The 21,698-nt window shown below is 43.3% G+C and overlaps 1 protein-coding gene across 1 annotated transcript; it reads left to right on the top strand.

The window, feature by feature from the left end:
- The first annotated feature begins 514 nt into the window (after window positions 1-514).
- LOC120045837 (ubiquitin domain-containing protein 1-like) lies at window positions 515-17,377 on the top strand. Its single transcript, XM_038990769.1, has 6 exons — window positions 515-587; window positions 8,616-8,843; window positions 9,828-10,013; window positions 11,394-11,593; window positions 17,153-17,235; window positions 17,350-17,377. The coding sequence occupies exons 1-6, from the start codon at window positions 515-517 to the stop codon at window positions 17,375-17,377; spliced, it is 798 nt and encodes a 265-aa protein (XP_038846697.1).
- The last annotated feature ends 4,321 nt before the right edge of the window (window positions 17,378-21,698 follow it).

The raw sequence follows: 21,698 nt of genomic DNA, 5'->3' as shown, positions 1-21,698 counted from the left end.
ATATGCAGCCAGATATTCCATCTGTCATATATTGATCCTGTGGTATTTTGGGTGGCTGTGTGTGTGTGTGTGTGTGTGTGTGTGTGTGTGTGTGTGTGTGTGTGTGTGTGTGTGTGTGTGTGTGTGTGTGTGTGTGTGTGTGTGTGTGTGTGTGTGTGTGTGTGTGTGTGTGTGTGTGTGTGTGTGTGTTATTAAGGCATTTGTTAGTAAAGAACTGGGGAAGTGTCACAACAGCTAGCTAACCTAGCTCAGACTCCACAAGGATAACTGTAGTCGTCACGGATAGCCAAAGCGTGAGAATTTAGTCCAGGTGGTGGGATCATACCCTTGACCACTGCAACCTTCTTAGACAGAGAGACGTAAGCTTCAATTTCTGGTTGGAGTCTTTGAAAGGCTGTTCTTTCTGATGCTGAGTCAGTGTTGTGTTTGATTTAAACAACGGTATCTGGAACTAAGAGATTGTGTGTCTGACACACACACACGTCAAATCTCTGGGAGAGAGAAAGAGAAGGACATGGGAGTCGCTAACTCTAGGGACTACCATCCGTACCACCCCTCACAGTCTCCCATTAAGGTGGTGCTGAAAAGTGAGTATGTATGCAGATGGACTATGGATTGTTGGAGTGCTGTATGACTGTGCTAGTGAGCCTCATCTTTCTAGAGCTGCAATTGCCAATAACATAAAAGTATTAAGTCTGTGTGTAGTTTGTTTTCCAACATGTCAAGTTGAAGAAGTGTAAGATGTGGTCATTTAAATATTAGTAACAACTTATTATTAGGTTGTAATACATCTGTCTTAAGCTATAGTATGACGTGTTAATATAACCTACCTCATTTCATGAATTCAGTTGGCAGGGGACAGGGGATGTTTATGAAGGGAAGGGGAAAGGGGGATACCTAGTCAGTTGTCCAACTGAATGTATTCAACTGAAATGTGTCTTCCGCATTTAACCCAACCCCTCTGAAGGGCTTTGAGGAGGGCTATGAGGAGAAGGAAGTGTGTAATGTAACTAAGGGGACTTAGACTTAATTATTATGGAAATATACTGTAGTAGTATCAGGAGTCAAACTTGTGTAATAACTATATAATAGTGACTATTAAAGGGCAATTCCACCACTTTTCAACCTAATTTTCATTATCTCAAACATAATACCAGTGTCTAAATATGTGAAAACGGCACGTCTACTTTTTGTAGAAAGAAATATAAAGTTAAAAAGTTCTACCCCATGACATAATCAAAAGTTAAAACATGATTTTAAAACACTATGAGATCCACAGTGTCACGTTCTGACCTTAGTTCCTTTTTTATGTCTTTATTTTAGTTTGGTCAGGGCGTGAGTTGGGGTGGGCATTCTATGTTGTTTTTCTATGTTTTGTACGTTATATTTCTATGTGTTTGGCCTAGTATGGTTCTCAATCAGAGGCAGGTGTCGATCGTTGTCTCTGATTGAGAATCATACTTAGGTAGCCTGTTTTCCCACTATGGGTTGTGGGTAGTTGTTTTCCGTTTCAGTGTTTGCACCATTCGGGACTGTGTCGGTTTTCATTTGATTCTCTTGTTCTTTTTGTATTTTGTATTCATTTACATTTAAGTCATTTAGCAGACGCTCTTATCCAGAGCGACTTACAAATTGGAAAGTTCATACATATTCATCCTGGTCCCCCCGTGGGGAATGAACCCACAACCCTGGCGTTGCAAGCGCCATGCTCTACCAACTGAGCCACACGGGACCATTCATTCTCATTAAAAGTTATTATGGATACGTACCACGCTGCACATTGGTCCGATATTTCCTACTCCTCCTCAGACGAAGAGGACGAAAGCCGTTACAGAAATTCCCACAAACCAAGGACCAAGCAATGTGGTATAGAAAGGCAGCGATCTCTGGACTCATGGACATGGGAGGAGATTTTGGATGGCAAGGGACCCTGGGCACAGGCTGGGGAATATCGCCGCCCTAAGGAAGAACTGGAGGCAGCGAAAGCTGAGCGGCGGCGGTATGAGGAGGTAGCACGGCAGCGCGACAGGCACGAGAGGCAGCTCCCAAATTTTTTTTTTGGGGGGGGGGGGCATGCGGGGAGTGTGGCGGAGTCAGGTTGGAGACCTGAGCCCACTCCTCGTGCTTATCGTAAGCAGCGCGTTACTGGTCAGGCACCGTGTTATGCGGTGAAGCGCACGGTGTCGCCAGTACGCGTTCAGTACCCGGTGGGCTATAGGCTAGCCCCCCGCAAGTGCCATGCGAGTGTGGGCATCCAGCCAGGGCGTGTTGTGCCGGCTCAGCGTGTCTGGTCTCCGGTACGCCGTTTCGGCCCAGGGTATCCTGCGCCGGCTCTGCGTGCTGTGTCTCCGGGGCGCTGGGAGGGTGCAGTGCGTCCTATGCCTGCGCTCCGCTCGTGCCGGGCGAATGTGTGCATTGAGCCTAAGGGAGAGGTGCGAGTGGTATGCACCAGATCTCCAGTGCTCACCCACAGCCCGGTTCAACCTGTGCCTGCACTCTGGAGGGTCCGGGCTAAAGTGGTCATCCAGCCTGGAGAAGTGGTGCCAAGGCTGCGCACCAGAGCTCCAGTGCTCCCCCACAGCCCGGTCCTTCCGGTGCCTCCTCCAAGCACCAGGCTTCCTGTAGGTCTCCCCAGCCTGGTGGGTCCTGTGGCAGCCCCACGCACAGCAAACAATGCACACAATAAAGTTATGAAACAATGAATGGCGGGAGAGAACGCATTCTGGAGAGAGACGTGCCTTGTGCATCTGAGCCACAATCTCCATAATCTTGGACCGTGTCATCTCTGTGGCCTCCTCAATGGATTAGTCCACAAAAAGAAACGCCCTCTCACTGTCAACTGCGTTTATTTTCAGCACACTTAACATGTGTAAGTATTTGTAGGAACATAGGATTCAACAACTGAGACACAAACTGAACAAGTTCCACAGACATGTGACTAACATAAATTTAATAATGTGTCCTGAACAAAGGGGGGGTCAAAATCAAAAGTAACAGTCAGTATCTGGTGTGGCCACCAGCTGCATTAAGTACTGCAGTACATTTCCTCCTCATGGACTGCACCAGATCTGACAGTTCTTGCTGTGAGATGTTACCCCACTCTTCCATCAAGGCACCTGCAAGTTCCCGGACATTTCTGGGTAGGATGGCCCTAGCCCTCACCCTCCAATCCAACAGGTCCCAGATGTGCTCAATGGGATTGCGATCCGGGCTCTTCGCTGGCCATGGCAGAACACTGACATTCCTGTCTTGCAGGAAATCATGCACAGAACGAGCAGTATAGCTGGTGGCATTGTCATGCTGGAGGGTCAAGGGTCAAGGCTACCACATGAGGGATGAGGATGTCAGCGTTGAGATTGCCTGCAATGACAACAAGCTCAGTCCGATGATGCTGTGACACACCGCCCCAGACCATGACAGACCCTCCACCTCCAAATCGATCCCGCTCCAGAGTACAGGCCTCGGTGTAACGCTCATTCCTTCGACAATAAACGTGAATCCGACCATCACCCCTGGTGAGACAAAATCGCGACTCATCAGTGAAGAGCATTTTTTGCCAGTCCTGTCTGGTCCAGCGACGGTGGGTTTGTGCCCATAGGCGACGTTGTTTCCACTGATGTCTGGTGAGGACCTGCCTTACAACAGGTCTACAAGCCCCCAGTCCAGCCTCTCTCAGCCTATTGAGAACAGTCAGAGCACAATTTTTTTGCTCAGTTTAGTATGTTCTATGGATGGTCTTAAACTGCAGTAATTTATGTCTGAGATAATATGAACATGACTGGGCATTCAAACATATCTGTATCCATTCATCATCATCAATAGCTTCTACCAGGTATTCCTCACAAGGACACCAATAATAATAAGAGACTTGCTTGGGCCAAGAAACACGAGCAATGGACATTAGACCGGTGGAAATCTGTCCTTTGATCTGATGAGTCCAAATGTGAGATTTTTGGTTCCAACCTCCGTGTCTTTGTGAGACGCAGAGTAGGTGAATAAATTATCTCCGCATATGATCTCCCATGAGGCATGGGGGAGAAGGTATGATGGTACTTTGCTGGTGACAGTGTCTGTGATTTATTTAGAATTCAAGTCACACTTAACCAGCATGGCTACCACAGCATTCTGCAGCAATACGCCATCCCATTTGGTTTGCGCTTAGTGGGACTATCATTTGTTTTTCAGCAGGACAATGACCCAACACACCTCCAGGCTGTGTAAGGACTATTTGACCAAGAAGGTGATGGTGTGCTGCATCAGATGACCCGGCCTCCACAATCACCCGACCTCAACCCATTTGAGATGGTTTGGAATGAGTTGAACCACAGAGTGAAGGAAAAGCAGCCAACAAGTGCTCAGCATCTGTGGGAACTCGAGAGGAAAAGCAGAGTGCCAAGAGTAAAGTATTCCAGGTGAAGCTGGTTGAGAGAATGACAAGAGTGTGCAGCTGTCATCAATGCAAAGGGTGGCTACTTTGAACAATCTAAAATCTTACTACATGATTCCATATCTGTTATTTCATAGTTTTGATGTCTTCACTATTATTCTACAATGTAGAAAATAGTCAAACTAAAGAAAAACCCTTGAATGAGTAGGTGTGTCCAAACTTTTGACTGGTACTGTAGCTAGCTAACGTTAGCCAACTTTTGGCTAGCTCTAATGGTACATCAACTGACGAAAACAAGCCAAGTGAATTTACTTCTGTTGAAATGGGACAAAAACATTTCCATACACACAACAGCTGACAGAGACCAGAGCTGAACTGGCTGTGGTATCTACTAGCTAGCTACAGTGGTTCTAACTTTATAAGTTGCGTCATACTGCAGCACACCTTGCGGGTTGCCGCAGAATTCTATGGCACGTTATTTAATTGTCAGCCATTGTTACCATTAATGCTAGTTAGTGCTAGTTTGACCACCAGAGGGCATCTTTGTGAAGCATTTGATAGCCTTCAATATTGACTGGACTAGAGAATTAAAAACCTTTTTTTGTAAGAACATAGTATATGGGATTGATTTTTAAGAAATGTAGCTTAATTAATTTGATTAATATTATGGTGTTTCTATTCCAAGAAAAACGAAACCCTCAGGGGAACAGAAAATATGGAGCTGTACAACGTGACGGCCGGGAGTAGGCTACAGTACTAAGAGCATAACATTTCCACACCCTAATTGTAGTCTAACGAATACCCAAATGGAGATTCAGTGAAAATATTATTTTATTGATTTATCAAGACCAATCCCCATGCTTGTCTCAGAGCAGCACGAAACGGTGCTGAAATAGTTGACCATACGCGGGTAGGCTATTGCTTCAAATCCAATTGCTTCTAACTTCAATAGGCTTTTTAAATAAATAATACCTACACCACTTTTAACAGCACATTACTCAACACTAGTGATACTCATGTCACCTACGGTAGGCCTACAGAATATCTACAAATATTTGTTTCAATGACATTTAGAGGATTGGAGGATTCTAAATTAATATCTAAGGGCCATTTTTCGTTAGGGCAAATCTGATCTGTGAGAATATCTTAGCGGCTTTTATATAATTCTAAATGAATTAATAATAATAATAATTTAGCGCCGCCCTATGGGACTTTCCAATCACGGTCGGATGTGATACAGCCTGGATTCAAACCAGATATTGTAGTGAATCCTCTTGCACTGAGATGCAGTGCCTTAGACGACTGCACCACTCGGGAGCCGTGATCAACATGACCAATATATATTGTCCTGCTAATAGCCCATCCTAGAAACGTTGTTTGCAGAATTCACAGCCTGATACACTTGTGAAAAACAGGGTTAATAATAATTATAATAGTTTTTTCCCCTTCCACTTGTTAAAGGTTCCAATTGATAACGTTTTTTTAATCAATTAGTATATTTGAGTTTAACCACAATTTTTGTTGCATTGTTTGTTCGGTCTTTTCTGGTGGATTAAACTGAAATTGCAACCAACTTTCTATGGCTTGTTTAAAAAATAACGAGATTTTGGAGATTTTGTTTTCAAATAATGTAAAGTGAGCGAGGAAAATGGCCATCCTTGAACATGGGGTGAGACATTGCTATTAATTTGTAAATAAAGCCAGTTTGTTATTTAGAATGATTTATTTCTGTTTTTAGAGGGAGAGAAACCAAAAGTCTACCGTCACCTCATGGGTCTCTCAGTCACGGCCAGCACGAGTATTGAACCAGCATCTGTAGCAACGCAGTTTGCACTGCGATGTAGTGTCTTATACCACTGCGCCACTCGAGCGCTGTACAACGTGACTGGTCGGGAGTAGGCTACAGTACTACAGTAAGAGCAAAATAATCCTAACATTTCCACACCCTAATTGTAGCCTAAGTTTCTCTTAGAATAAAAACCTTAGTGTAACAACAGTTTTACTAAGTAATACTGACAAGTAGTAACAAAAAAAAGTGCATTTTTTCTGGGTGTGCACGATCAGGACAGAGGAATAGCAATTCTTACGCTATTGTTCTAAATTCAATCACCTTCTTCATCCTCATCATTTAGTTAATTGAAATTAAATTTTGAAGTCGTGCACAATTATCAGTTTCTATTTGGTTTATGTCGCCCATTCATTGTCAGTTAGAGACAAAGTAGCGCCTTGGGACCCAAAAGCATAATCAGTGCTCTAACTCCCCCTTGCTCTGGCCTGGAGCAATGAAGTAGTGACGCAGGGTACCGTACTAAACCACAAATTACCTCTAAGTCCCGCAGCATAATCACAAAACTTTTAGTTGAGCAATCACAGTAGTTCATTCTCTTGAGACACAACTTCAGTCAAGAGGGGATGAAACATTACTGTAGCAACGTTACGTTTCTGTTACACTACTAGCTCAGCACTGGGAATAAATGTTGCTGCCCCTATCATCGCCAAGCCTATCTCTGACCTTTTTAACCTGTCTCTCCTCTCTGGGGAGGTTCTCATTGCTTGGAAGGCAGCCACAGTGTGTCCTTTATTTAAAGGGAAGATCAAACTGATCCTAACTGTTATAGGCCAATTTCTATTTTGCCCTGTTTATCAAAAGTGTTGGAAAAACTTGTCAATAATCAACTGACTGGCTTTCTTGACGTCTATAGTATTCTCTCGGGTACGCAATCTCGTTTCCGCTCAGGTTATGGATGTGTCACTGCAACCTTAAAGGTCCTCAATAATGTCACCATTGCCCTTGATTCTAAGCAAAGTTGTGCTGATATTTTGATTGACTTGGCCAAAGCTTTTGATATGGTAGACCATTTCATTCTTGTGGGCCAGCTAAGGAGTATTGGTGTCTCTGAGGGGTCTTTGGCCTGGTTTGCTAACTACCTCTCTGAAAGAGTGCCGTGTATAAAGTCAGAACATCTGCTGTCGCAGCTACAGCCTGTGACCAAAGGAGTATCTGGGTCATGTCCCCCCTGTTCCCAGTGATAGTTGCACCCCTGGTTGTATGCTTTCCATTCCCATTTCAAGTTTATGTTTGTTCGTGATCTAAGAAATATGGATTTGTTTCAGAATACAGTTATCATAATTTTGAGGTCCGTTGAGTCTATAGCAGTCACCTGTCAGTCTCCACTCAGCACTCACCTCTCAGAGCAATGTATTGTGGGATAGCAGGAGCTAAATCCTGTTATGTGGTGCCTGATTACTGTGGTAATCCACTGGACTGTTGTCCACTAAAATGAGCGTGTGTGTATGTAACTCTGGATAGTCCACTGCACTATAAATAATCACTTTGATTTCCCCCCTCTCTCTCTGAATCAAAGTGACCTTAGATTCCTGTACTGTATACTCCACTATGACCGCAATGACTACCACTATTATACTGAGAGTCTCTACGCTGAAGATGCTTCTCTTCTTGAGATGTGCTTCAGCAGTATAAAGTAAAGCCCCAGATATCCCTGAATCTTACATATGGAGCTCTGGCCAATCTTTAAACCTTGAGAGACCTAGGGACCTAGGCCAACCTGGCAACCACAGTGGAGATTTACTCAAAGGTTTCTGGTTTTCTCAGAGGCAGACATTGACAGAGTGCCTAAATAACTATTCCTGTTGAGGGTTACTTTCTGCCTCGTTACATTTTCTTGTCACTTTTTTATATAATGATTGGTGTTTATTGTTATTCTGTAGTTCTGTCCATCCTGTAAGCTGATTGTTATCCACCTTGAAGATGAATGCATCTGATCTTCATGTTTCATGCACAGTTTTGTTTTTCTAGAATGTGGTGTGCTTGCATGGTGAGGTCCAGGACTATTCACTTCTGTACTATTTTGTCAAATTATACGATTCTGTTTTGGTTGCTTCTGTTCTCCCAACATGTTTTCTCACTCACTGTTCATCAATTGATGCCATGAGTCAGACAGACAAGAGAATAGTCTGTGGATGTCCTACTTCTGAATATAGACAAGCCTCCTAATAATCCTTTATACAATGGCTAGCTCCAGCCACACATGATTGGCATTTGAAAATGACAATGAATGATAGCTAGTAAGCTACACTCTGTAATAAGTGTTCTATTACATGATTTTCAGAGGAATGGCAGTGTACATTCAGATCGAAACGCTGAATTAAATATCCTCATTAAATATACGCAACCTGATGTATTTACTTTTTCTTTATTTCCATTCAGGACGCAATGAGCCCCTGAAGAAGGAGTGCCCTAAATGGAAGAGTGAGTACCCTATGACTGAGGGCCAGCTGAGGAGTAAGAGGGATGAGTTTTGGGACACGGCTCCAGCCTTTGACGGCAGGAAGGAGATTTGGGACGCGCTCCGAGCGGCAGCAGTGGCTGCAGAGGTGAACGACCTGGAACTGGCTCAGGCCATAGTGGACGGAGCCTGCATCACACTACCACACGGTGAGACATGCATGCGCATACACGCACACACACACACACAAACTCACATGCACGTTCCATCTTAATAACTAACTTGTAACATCTAACTAATATAACATTAGTATTTATAACATTTGGCATTTATAACATAGTGGACGGACATTATAATGCTATATCAAACCTATGCCTAAGCCCAAATCGACCCCAAAAGTGTTCTCCGGCTGTCCCCATAGGAGAACCCTTTTTGGTTCCAGGTAAAATCCTTTTAGGTTCCAGTTAGAAGAATTGTTGGTTTCATGTAGAACCTCCCTGTGGAAAGGGTTCTACATGGAACCTAAAATGGTTCTGCTTAGAACCAACAAGGGTTTTTCAAAGGGTTCTCCTATGGCAACATCCAAAGAACCCTATTAGGTTCTAGATAGGGAGTGTAACTCCCTATATGCACTTGTGGAGATCTGAATGGATTGCACTGGCATCGATATAGTAATAGCTCCACCATGTATTTGTATAGCCTGGGTGATGTATCCTGATGGAACCAGCCTGATCACATGACAGAGGGCTTACCATTTATGTTTCACTTAACACTGCGATCAGTCTGGTTCCACCAGGCTACGGGTGACATAATTCATGACCAGTTAGCTGATTTGAGATCTGTGTGTGTCTGTGGTTGTCAGATTACTGCTGTGTAGTCATATAATAGTCCTGGGCAGCATGACAAGAACTCAGGGATTTAGCTACATAGACATTATGGACACAGCAGAGGGGGAAAGCTCCTCTCTGATGTATGTGCATGTTTGACATGTGGTATTGCATCATTCTAGTATTATTTTCTAAACAGAACATTGAAGAATCGGGTGTGTTTCAGCAGGGCTGGAGCAAAAGCCTGCGCTGTAGATCCGGGCCGAGGGTTGGCCACCTCTAGTCTAGGGGTCCCCAGAGGCTGGGAGTTGATTTCAGATAGGACTTGTTACTGAGGTTTGTTTTGTGTTTATCTGTCCCATCCAGGTACGCTGACAGAGAGTTATGATGAGCTGGGGAACCGCTACCAGCTTCCTGCCTACACTCTAGCCCCTCCCACCAACCTCATCACTGAATGCACCAATGAGAGCCAAGCTCCCAATCTAAAGGAGCAGAAAAAGCCTCCCCCTCCTCCTAAAGAGGAGTTCCAGCTACGAGTACGTCTCTCGTGCGGTAAGAGAGACACCCTATTCCTTTTCTCTTTTGTCGTTTAGTTGTTCAATTTCTCTCTGGGGTTCTTCATTGAGATAAGAGGGGTATACTATGAATCTAGATAGATGTACTCAGGCTTTTCTGAAATTAGCTACCTTCAGTTAACTTCCCATTCAAGCTCAGGCTTCATTCATGTTACAAAGGTAAATATTGATCAAACACCTGCCTACATCCTATCATTACCAGCCTGGTCGAGCTGGGCTTGTAACTGCGTGTTCATGTCGCACTTGACTAGTTGCAAGTCGATCCATGGGGGAGTTAGTGCCACATTTTCATTTTTGCCCAAATCAAAATGAAAGAAAAGTTAACCTGCAAATTCAGCAGACTATGGTGTGAAATGTGCTATTAGAAGTTTTACTGCGTGTGACGTTTCAAATACATCCTATCATTTCTAACTGTGTTGTGTGATATGTATTTGAATATGACTATTAAAAAACATATATTCCTCAAATATGGTCCGGAGAACGAAGGGATGATGTTGCACTCTTTGCGAGAGGGAGGGAATCTAATTTGATTGGTCCTCAACTCACGGCTCAAAGACTTTTGTCACCGGTTATCCCGAACTCAGAGTTGACCAAAGTTAGCTCGCTTACTCATCTATCTAGATTAGAGTAGTACACCACTCAGGATAAATCCATGCCCAATCCCCAGGGTCATTCCAATACTAATAATCTGGTGTGTGAATGTCAGCCCCTCAGGGCTAGTTATTATCATCTTGTTTGACAGTGTGTTTAAAGGGGGCCTGAAGCTCTAGATTTGGCCTTGTTTTTCGGCTTGGTCATTAAGAAATACAGCTGCCATGACTGAAGCCAAACGAGAGTTGTCTGGGGAGGGGGGTTATAATGTGGGTGTCTCTTGTGGATGTGCTCGCATGTGACAAGTCTTTGTACATTCACTCTGCCAAAACAGTACACAGTTAGTCACTCACCCTTTTAGCTAACTTGAAGCCATCTAACCAGGTCTTGGGTCTTGAAATCGCCTATGCCAGGGGTTCTCAAACTTTTGTGATAGCAAATTCATCAGGGACCCCCTCGTAACTTGAGTGAGATAAAAATAGCATACAAGGAGTTTTACTATGACTTCGGCAGTGCATGGCTGGGTGAACCAAGTCTCGGCCCTGGGAATGAACTTTTTAAAGGCTCTCCTCTTGGCATCTTAGAGGAAATGTTGCAGTTTTAAAGCTAATTTCCTGCGATTTTACACATTTTGCCATGAGGCAGAAAGAAATGTTGCAGATTTAATGCTTGAAGCTAGAGTCCTTAATTGAAAGACACCATTCTATATTCCTGAACAGACCCCTGATTGTAGAAGTAACTTGACCAATGTCTTTCTCCTCCACAGGTAAGGACCTACGTATAAGCGCCTCCATGTCAGACTCCATTTCCCAGCTGAAGACAGCCCTGGAGGGGCAGGAGGACATTGAAGCGGCCCACCAACGCTGGTTCTTTGCAGGGAAACTGCTAACAGATAAGACCCGGCTCCAGGACACTAAGATACAAAAAGACTTTGTGGTCCAGGTCATCGTGAACAACTACTCACCCGTAACCAAACTCATACCAAACTGAGAGAGAGAGAGAGAGGTGGCGCAAGGCCTTGTTTCACTCCTCTGGAAGTTAAGCACACCAGGGTTGTGTTCATTAGCGCACACTGTAGGGAAACGTTTTGCAACAGAAAACAAACATGTTTTTATTGTACATGTTCAGATAGTTCCTCCAAGTTTCGGACCACTTTCTTACATTTCATGTCTAGTGGACACGACCCTGGACTGTTGGTTACTGCAAAGGAATTTGGGGTATAATATTTGATAATTAGTTTACGTTTGCTTTTGTATTTCCTATCCTCTTTTTGTATTTCCCAATATTTTCCAAATAATCCCACATTGTTAATTTGTGTATTTTCACTCCGTATGTGTAGCCTGGCAAAGAACTGACAAACTGTAGACTGACCTGGAAAAGAATCATGGCATGAGGAGAATTTACTACAGTACTTCTGTCTGTCTACAGATTATCCACTACCATTACACCTCTGTCCCCGACAGTATATAAATTATTTTCCTTGTGAGTGTGTCCTTGTGTTCATCTGGAACTTTGAACTATGAATAGGGTTGGACAGTGGAAAGTATCCTGCCTGACGATACAAATATTATATTTGATCTCTATTTATACTGAAAGCCATTCTATTTGTATTATTTCTATTGTACATAATGGTAAAGAAGAATATCGACAGATTTATGAAATGATGTTTACATACTGTTTCAATGCTTGTTTAATTGTGAATATTTATAGATTTAATAAGCAGAAATGTATTTTTAGGTGAAAATGTTCATGAAAAGTCAACAATGTGATGAACAAGTGAAAATACTGGTTTATAAGGTGGAAATAGCTGATTTGATTTTCTCTATTTTTCCAACCAGGTATGGATAACATGCTGTAGTTTTGTATGCTCCAAAGTGCACTAAAAGTGGATGAATATTTGTGAATGAATTTATGAATAAACATTCTAAATGAATCAAACCTCTGTATATTTGATTCAGAATTTAATTTCATAAATACCTTCCTAACCCTAAATAATCTACAAGATTAGATGTTTTTAAACCTACTATGTCTTCATAAGGTAAGTCTGAATACCAAATACTGAGTGCTTAAACCAAAACGCTTTAAAAAATCATACATTTCCTAAGTCTGAATCGTCCCCTGAGTAATGACAAAATGTAACTACAAATGGTAACAGTGTCAAAAACTGTTTTTATGGTAGTCAAGTGTATACATTTAAATTACTAGTGTAGAAAAATTGGGGCTAGTAGTAGAAGTAGTGACTGTATTACAAATATACTGAACAAAAATATAAGCGCTGGTCCCGGGTTTCAGGATCTGAAATAAAAGATCCCAGAAATGTTCCATAAGCACAAAAAGCTTATTTCTCTCAAATTGAGTGCACAAATATGTTTACATCCCTTTTAGTGAGCATTTCTACTTTGCCTAAATAATCCATTCACGGGACAGGTCATTACACAGGTGCACCTTGTGCTGGGGACAATAAAAGGCCACTCTAAAATGTGCAGTTTTGTCTCACAACACAATGCCACATATGTTTCAAGTTTTGAGGGCTTGCTGACTGCAGGAATGTCCACCAGAGCTGTTGCCAGATAATTATATGTTAATTTCTCTACCATAAGCCACCTCCAACGTAGTTTTAGAGAATTCGGCAGTACGTCCAACAGGCCTCAACGGCAGGCCACGTGCAACCACGCCAGCCCAGGACCTCCACATCCGGTTTCTTCACTTGCGGGATCGTCTGAGACCAGCCAACTGGACAGCTGATGAAACTGTGTGATTGCACAACCGAAGAATTTCTGCCCAAACTGTCAGAAACCGTCTCAGGGAAACTCATCTACGTGCTCGTCATCCTCACCAGGATCTTGACCTGCAGTTCAGTGTCGTAACCGACTTCTGTGGGCAAATGCTAACCTTCCATGACCACTGGCACGCTGGAGAAGTGCGCTCTTCATGGATGAATCCTGGTTTGAACTGTACCGGACAGATGGCAGGCAGCGTGTATGACCTCGTGTGGTCAAGCGGTTTGCTGATGTCAATGTTGTGAACAGCGTGCCCCATGGTGGCTGTGCGTTTATGATATGGGCAGGCATGAACTACAGACAACAAGCACAATTGCATTTTATCGATGGCAATTTGAATGCACAGAGATACCGTGATAAGATCCTGAGGCCCATTGTCGTGCCATTCATACGCCGCTATTACCTCATATTTCAGCATAATAATGCACGGCCCCATGTCGCAAGGATCTGTACATCATTACTGGAAGCTGAACTTGTCCCAGTTCTTCCATGGCCATCATACTCACCAGACATGACACCCATTGAGCATGTTTTGGATGCTCTGGGTCGACATCTACAACAGCGTGTTCCAGTTCCCGCCAATATCCAGCAACTTCGCACAGCCATTGAAGAGGAGTGGGACAACATTCCACAGGCCACAATCAACAGCCTGATCAACTCTATGCGAAGGAGATGTGTATTGTTGCATGAGGCAAATGTTCTATAGGATTGAGGTCAGGGCTTTGTGATGGCCACCCTATACCTTGACTTTGTTATCCTTAAACCATTTTGCCACAACTTTGCTTGGGGTCATTGTCCATCTGGAAGACCCATTTGCGACCAAGCTTTAACTTCCTGACTGATGTCTTGAGATGTTGCCCCTTTTTCCTCCAAACATAACGATGGTCATTATGGCCAAACAGTTCTATTTGTTTTCATCAGACCAGAGGACATTTCTCCAAAAAGTATGATCTTTGTCCCCATGTGCAGTTGCAAACCGTAGTCTGGCTTTTTTATGGCGATTTTGGAGCAGTGGCTTCTTCCTTGCTGAGCGGCCTCTCAGGTTATGTCGATATAGGACTCATTTTACTGTGGATATAGATACTTTTGTACCTGTTTCTTCCAGCATCTTCACAAGGTCCTTTTCTGTTGTTCTGGGATTGATTTGCACTTTTTGCACCAAAGTACGTTCATCTCTAGGAGACAGAACGTGTCTCCTTCCTGAGAGGTATGACGGCTGCGTGGTCCCATGGTGTTTGTTCTTGTGTACTATTGTTTGTACAGATGAACATGGTACCTTCAGGCGTTTGTAAATTTCTCCCAAGGATGAAGCAGACTTGTAGAGGTCTACAATTTTTTTTCTGAGGTCTTGGCTGATTTCTTTGATTTTCCCATGATGTCAAGCAAAGAGGCACTGAGTTTGAAGGTAGGCCTTGAAATACATCCACAGGTACACCTCCAATTGACTCAAATTATGTCAATTAGTCTATCAGAAGCTTCTAAAGCCATTACATAATTTTCTGGAATTTTCCAAGCTGTTTAAAGGCACAGTCAACTTAGTGTATGTAAACTTCTGACCCATTGGAATTGTGATACAGTGAATTATAAGTGAAATAATCTGTCTGTAAACAATTGTTGGAAAAATGACTTGTGTCATGCACAAAGCAGATGTCCTATCCGACTTGCCAAACTATAGTTTGTTGACAAGAAATTTGAGGAGTGGTTGAAAAACGAGTTTTAATGACTCCAACCTAAGTGTATGTAAACTTCTGACTTCAACTGTAATTAGAAGACAAGGAATACTTTATCACCCATTTTGTGGAAATGGAAATTAGTATTTTTTCTTTCACCCACATTACTCTATCTCTACATCTAGTAATAGTCTGTCTATCATAACCACTGATTGGAAGGGAGCCTTTTGCTTGCTCTTTGGGGTCCAGGTCAGGTTACTGTAAAGCATACATGCTGATGTGAGAAGGGCTTTATAAATACATCAAGGGCTTTATAAATACATTAATCAATCAAACAATTGATTACGTTTGATTGATGCTAAAGCATGATGATGTATCTTTCTTCACCCTACAGATGATGAGGGAGAGATTAAAGACATTCTGGACGAAGCTGGAGTCAAGATTGTGAGTATCCACCAACGTTGCCTACCGATTTTCCACGTTACTGTGGCAGCTTCCCTTCCTAGGCGTGGTACACTACCTACCCATGTACGAAATCAATCAAGTAAAAATTTTCAAATCAAATGTTATTTGTCACATGCTTCGTAAACATCAGGCATAGACTAACAGTGAAATGCTTACTTACAGGCCCTTCCCAACAATGCAGAGAAAAAGAAAATAGAGAAATAATAGAAAAGTAAAACACATAACAATAAAAGTAATAATAAATACCCAAAGAGTAACAATAACTTGGCTATATACATGGGGTACCAGATCAGAGGTGGTGCAAGGGTACGAGGTAATTGAGGTAGATATGTACATATAACTAAGAATAAAGTGATGGATAATCAACAGTATCAGCAGCGCATGTGATGAGACAAAAAAGTTATTGCAAAAAGGGTCAGAACAGATAGTCCGGGTGGCTAGTTGGTTCACTGTTTAGTAAACTATTTAGCAGTCTTATGGTTTGGGGGTGTTAGCAGTTGATGTTATTTTTCAATAACACAGACCCCAAAGCAAATCGGGGAGGAAAATAGGTTTATTCAAATAGGACAAATCATGGGGGGAGGTAGATGGTAGATGTTCATTCTCCCTGTCCTCAGTGATGCTCTCCAGTGATTCTCTTCACAGAGCAAAGAAACAGGATGTAGTTTATAGCCCAGCCCTAGCCTGTGGTTGACCAATTAGAATTCCTTGCAATAAAAGTATGCCAATGGCCAAATAGCAAGTATCGTATTTCAGACTCAATATATAGACAAATTCCTCCCATTAATCCTCAATTACAGAAAAAACACTATTTCCATTGATCGTTAGTACTCTATTGACTCTTGTCCTCTTGACCTTTAGTACTGTATTGACCTCTGTCTCTGCATTGTGTATTTATCTTCAACATATTCTTACAGGGGTAGAAGCTGTTCAGGGTCCTGTTGGTTCCAGACTTGCATCGGTACCACTTGCCGTGTGATAGCAGAGAGAAAAGTCTATGACTTGGGTGGCTGGAGTTTGACCAGTTTTAGGGCCTTCCTCTGACACTGTTTCCTGTAGTCCACGATCAGTTCTTTTGTCTTGCTGACGTTGAGGGAGAGGTTGTTGTTATGGCACCACACTGCAAGTTCTCTGAACTCCTCCCTTATGGGCTGTCTCATCGTCGTCGGTGATCAGGCCTACCTAAAAAGAGAACATTCCAGGATGGTCACTATGATGACAACATGTAACTCAAACCCCAGCTGAAATACAAAGGTACGGCTGACTGTCATTCTGTCTCTCTTTGTCTGTGTCTGTCCATGTGTGCTGGTTGCTGGTCTCAGTCCTCTCCTGTGTGTATGTACTAATGTGTAGGTTTCTCTCTCTGTCAGCTGGAGGCTCAAGGATCCACAGACCCATGGGAGGGAGCAGATACCTGTGGGGAGACTACAAGGCCAAGGTGACACACGCACACGCACGCACACACACACACACACACACACACACACACACACACACACACACACACGTTTCTCAGGGTGATTTCAGACTGGGAGTAACAGTCAGGACTTTGTCGGACCTTTGTCATTGACTCTTCACATGGGTAAAGAGTGTGTTTGTGTTTTCTCCAGAATGGTAAAGGAGACGTGAAGAGGAAAGGAAAGGTTGATCCATATGCCTACATCCCTCTGAGGAAAGCACAGCTCTACCGCAGGTAAGAACATAGTAATGAATTAGTAAATAAACATAGTAATAATTGTAGTAAATTGTAGTTGTAATAGTGAAAGCTTAACCCACTGCTGACCATATGTTCTGTGTTTGTGTGTAGGAAAAAGCTAAAATGCAGGGCCAGTTAAAGGGCATGGTGAGAGGGACCCAGAAGGGAGCACAGTCTGGGAAGAGGATGCAGAGGAACAACAGGAGGTCCTGAAAAGTTTACACACAGAACTGTTGAATGTGTGTTTGTGTCCGTCTGCCTGTTGTTCACAAGGGTCTGTGCATAGAAATAGAGTTAAAGCTAATTCTATTTCTATGAGTCTGTGAGTCTATACAGAGTATTGCTCATGCATACCCCCTAAAAAAACAGCTCATGTATGTTTGCGACAAACAGAGAAAGTGGGAGAAGGAACAAAAAGAGGACTTGAAAAGAGGGCTTCAAAATAGATCTGTTTATTTTCCCCCCTGGAACTTTTTCTTGCCTGATCCCCATAGTTATCAATGGATACTATCGGGCACACACACATGAAACTTTATAGGCTTGTTCAATCCATCAGATGTAATGAGTGACATGCTGACCCCAAATGTGTACAGATGGACATCTGTTAAAACATCTATTTATGTATCCTGCAGAAACATTGACAATAATGTGTGAAAATGAAAAATGTCTTGTTATTGCTCTGTTTAACCGTTAGATGGCGATCTAGATTGCGGTTGAAAATGAGCAATACGATGAACATCAGACTCACACTGTTTTATTTCACTATTGTCATAGTCATAAAGAAAATAGGAAAATCAACCCCTAGCACCAGACACTGTTTCATTGGCCTTTGTAGCTGTGATAGACCTCTGCAGTATGGCCTCTTCCATATTACTTGCACTCATCCCATTATTTCAGATCTGCAAGGGGACATCAAGAGTTGGATGTAGGGTTGGAGGATGGGAGGCTTTTGACTGTAGTCTTTGAATGAATCAGTCATTGCTTTGGGGAGCCCTGTTCCCTGTTCACCCCATACTAAAGCAACACAGTGTGTGAGGGGGAGAGTAACAGAAAGGCTCCATTCAGGAGATGACTACAGTACTACAACACTCCTATAGTTCTGTTTTGACCAACCCCTCTACTGACACAGCCGACCGAAAGAAGTCTGGCTGCTCACTCACTCTTCGCTCTCTCTCTTTTCTATCAATTAAATTCAATAAATGCTTTGACATGAATGGGTGGTTTCCACTGTTGCCAAAGCAATGTATATGTTTGAGCAACAATAATAATATATCAACTAAAACAATTTTACATGGAAAATAATACACCCAAAGAAAACTGTCAAACTTCCCAGATTAACTTATATTCAGACCAAGGTAAGTACAATAGGTGGTGTGTTTCAGGGTGGTTTCTCCTGAGGTGAAATGGTATCTAAATTCCTGACATCTGGATTTTGTCTGAAAGATCATTGCTTCGTTTTTTTTCCATATTAAGGGATAGTGCCCGGACCTTACAATACTGTTCTAGCAAGGCCATACTTTTTACCGTAGCCGCTGTTCTCTTGGTGACATCGGTCACTAAAATACACGTTTTATTTGTCTTCTTGGGTGAGTCCCGGAGACGTAGATTTTTTTTTCTTATATGGTAGCCAGTTCATTTAGCTCGCTTTGTGCACGGGGGGCATTGTCATGCAGAAACAGGAAAGGGCCTTCCCCAAACTGTTACAACAAAGTTGTAAGCACAGAATCATCTAAAATGTCATTGTATGCTGTAGCATTAAGATTTATCTTTATTGGAACTAAGGGGCCTAGCCCGAACCATGAAAAAGAGCCCCAGACCCTTATTCCTCCTCCAAACTTTACAATTAGCACCATGCATTCAGCAAGTAGCGTTCCTCTGTCATCAGCCAAACCCAGATTCGCCCGTCGAACTGCCAGATGGTGAAGCATAATTTATCATTCCAGAGAAAGCATTTCCACTGCTCCAGATTGAAATGGCGGTGAGCTGTACACCACTCCAGCCGACGTTTCGCATTGATCTTAAGCTTGTGTGCGGCTCCAGGGAAACAAACACTTGTGAAACTTGATTCATTGGAGGGATAACAACCCATTTGATTTCACCCCCAACAGTTGAAGGCGCAAATCCTAACTTCACATTTAGGTCACATTTTCACTTAGTCTCCCGTCAATAAGTTAGGATTTTCCACAAAATAAATATAATTGAGTAAAAAGTTGCCTGCTGAGGTTAGTGACGCACAAAACTTCTGAAACCTTCTCTGAACTCTCTCTCCCTCTTTTTCTATCTCTAGATTGTGACGTGGTAAACTTGGACCCAGGTACAGAGAAGAGACCAGACGAGGAATCAGTGGTTAATGATAAACATAATATTTCATGAGATACGGTAACAGCAGGATCACAGTACACTCAAAAAAACAAACACAAAGTCTCAAAAACTCACTCAGGAAACAACCACACTTGGTAAACAATTCAATATTCTGCAAAGCACAACAGAAAACCCACCTTTTTTAACAGGGAAATCATAATGAGTAAATTGGACACACCTGAGTGTTGTTAATGTCCCTGGACGGTCTCTGCCGCCCTCTGGTGACAGGTGGAACCATGACATAGATAAAGACTAAGAAGAGGACATTCCAGGATGGTCACTACGATGACAACATGGAGCTCGAACCCCAGCTGAAATACAAAGGTACGACTGACTGTCCTTCTGTCTCTCTTTGTCTGTGTGCTGGTCGCTGGTCTCACTCCTCTCCTGTGAGTATGTATTCATGCGTGAGTTTATCTCTTTTTCAGCTGGAGACTCAAGGATCTACAGACCCCTGGTAGGGAGCAGAGACCTGTGGGGAGACTACAAGGCCAAGGTGACACACACACACACACACACACACACCACACCACACCACACCACACCACACCACACCACACCACACCACACCACACCACACACACACACACACACACACACACACACACACACACACACACTTACTTCTGTTCAAAAGTTTGGGGTCACTTAGAAATGTCCTTGTTTTTGAAAGAAAAGCATATTTTTTGTCCATTAATATAACATCAAATTGATCAGAAATACAGTGTAGACATTGTTAATGTTGTAAATGACTATTGTAGCTGGAAATGTCAGTTTTTTTATGGAATATCTACATAGGTGTACAGAGGCCCATTATCAGCAACCATCACTCCTGTGTTCCAATGGCACGTTGTGTTAGCTAATCCAAGTTTATCATTTTGAAAGGCTAATTGATCTTTAGAAAACTCTTTTGCAACTATGTTAGCACAGCTGAAAACTGTTGTTCTGATTAAAGAAGCAATAAAACTAGCCTTCTTTAGACTAGTTGAGTATCTGGAGCATCAGTGTCTCCTGACCCCTCCTGTCTCAGCCTCCAGTATTTATGCTGCAGTAGTTTATGTGTCGGTGTAACGTCCTGACCAGAGTTCTTATGTGTTTTGCTTGTTTAGTGTTGGTCAGGACGTGAGCTGGGTGGGAATTCTATGTTGTGTGTCTAGTTCATCTGTTTCTGTGTTCAGCCTAATATGGTTCTCAATCAGAGACAGCTGTCAATCGTTGTCCCTGATTGAGAATCATATATAGGTGGCTTGTTTTGTGTTGGGGATTGTGGGTGGTTGTTTCCTGTCTCTGTGTTTGTATTCTGCACCAGATAGGACTGTTTCGGTTTGCCACATTTTGTTAGTTGTAAGTGTTCACTGTTTTTGTTGAATTAAACATGTTGAGCACTGGCTACGCTGCGTGTTGGTCCGATCCCTGTTTCACCCTCTCTTATAGTGAAGAGAGGGAAGGCTGCCGTTACAGAACCACCCACCAAACTCGGACCAAGCAGCGTAGCAACGGGCAGCAGCGGCAGCAGCAGCAGCGGGACCAGGAGAAATGGACTTGGGAGGACGTATTGGACGGAAAGGGTTGCTACACATGGGAGGAGATCCTGGCTGGTAAGGATCGCCTTCCATGGGAACAAGTGGAGGCAGCTAGGAGAGCGAAAGCAGCGTAGAAGGGGAACCGGTGTTATGAGGGAACACGGCTGGCCAGGAAGCCCGAGAAGAAATCCCCAAAATTTCTTGGGGGGGGGGGGGGGGGGGGGCTAAAGGGTAGTGTGGCGAAGTCAGGTAGGAGACCTGCGCCCACTTCCCATGCTTACCGTGGAGAGCGGGAGTACGGGCAGACACCGTGTTATGCGGAAGAGCGCACGGTGTCTCCTGTACGTGTGCATAGCCCGGTGCGGGTTATTTCACCTCCCCGCACTGGCCGAGCTAGATTGAGCATTGAGCCAAGTGCCATGAAGCCGGCTCTACATATCTGGCCTCCAGTACGTCTCCTCGGGCCGGTGTACATGGCACCAGCCTTACGCATGGTGTCCCCGGTTCGCCAACACAGCCCAGTGCGGGTTATTCCACCTCCCCGCACTGGACGGGCTACGGGGAGCATTCAACCAG

Source organism: Salvelinus namaycush, chromosome 4 (assembly GCF_016432855.1).
Source record: "Salvelinus namaycush isolate Seneca chromosome 4, SaNama_1.0, whole genome shotgun sequence".
In the NCBI taxonomy this organism is placed as follows: Eukaryota; Metazoa; Chordata; class Actinopteri; order Salmoniformes; family Salmonidae; genus Salvelinus; species Salvelinus namaycush.
This window is presented reverse-complemented; position numbering and strand designations above follow the sequence as displayed.

Coding starts and splice junctions, on each gene's coding strand:
- LOC120045837 (XM_038990769.1), top strand. CDS start 515: ATGGGAGTCGCTAACTCTAGGGACTACCATCCGTACCACCCCTCACAG. Junction 8,844..9,827: donor CTGCATCACACTACCACACG/GTGAGACATGCA, acceptor TGTCCCATCCAG/GTACGCTGACAGAGAGTTAT. Junction 11,594..17,152: donor TCGTGAACAACTACTCACCC/GTAACCAAACTC, acceptor TGTTTTCTCCAG/AATGGTAAAGGAGACGTGAA.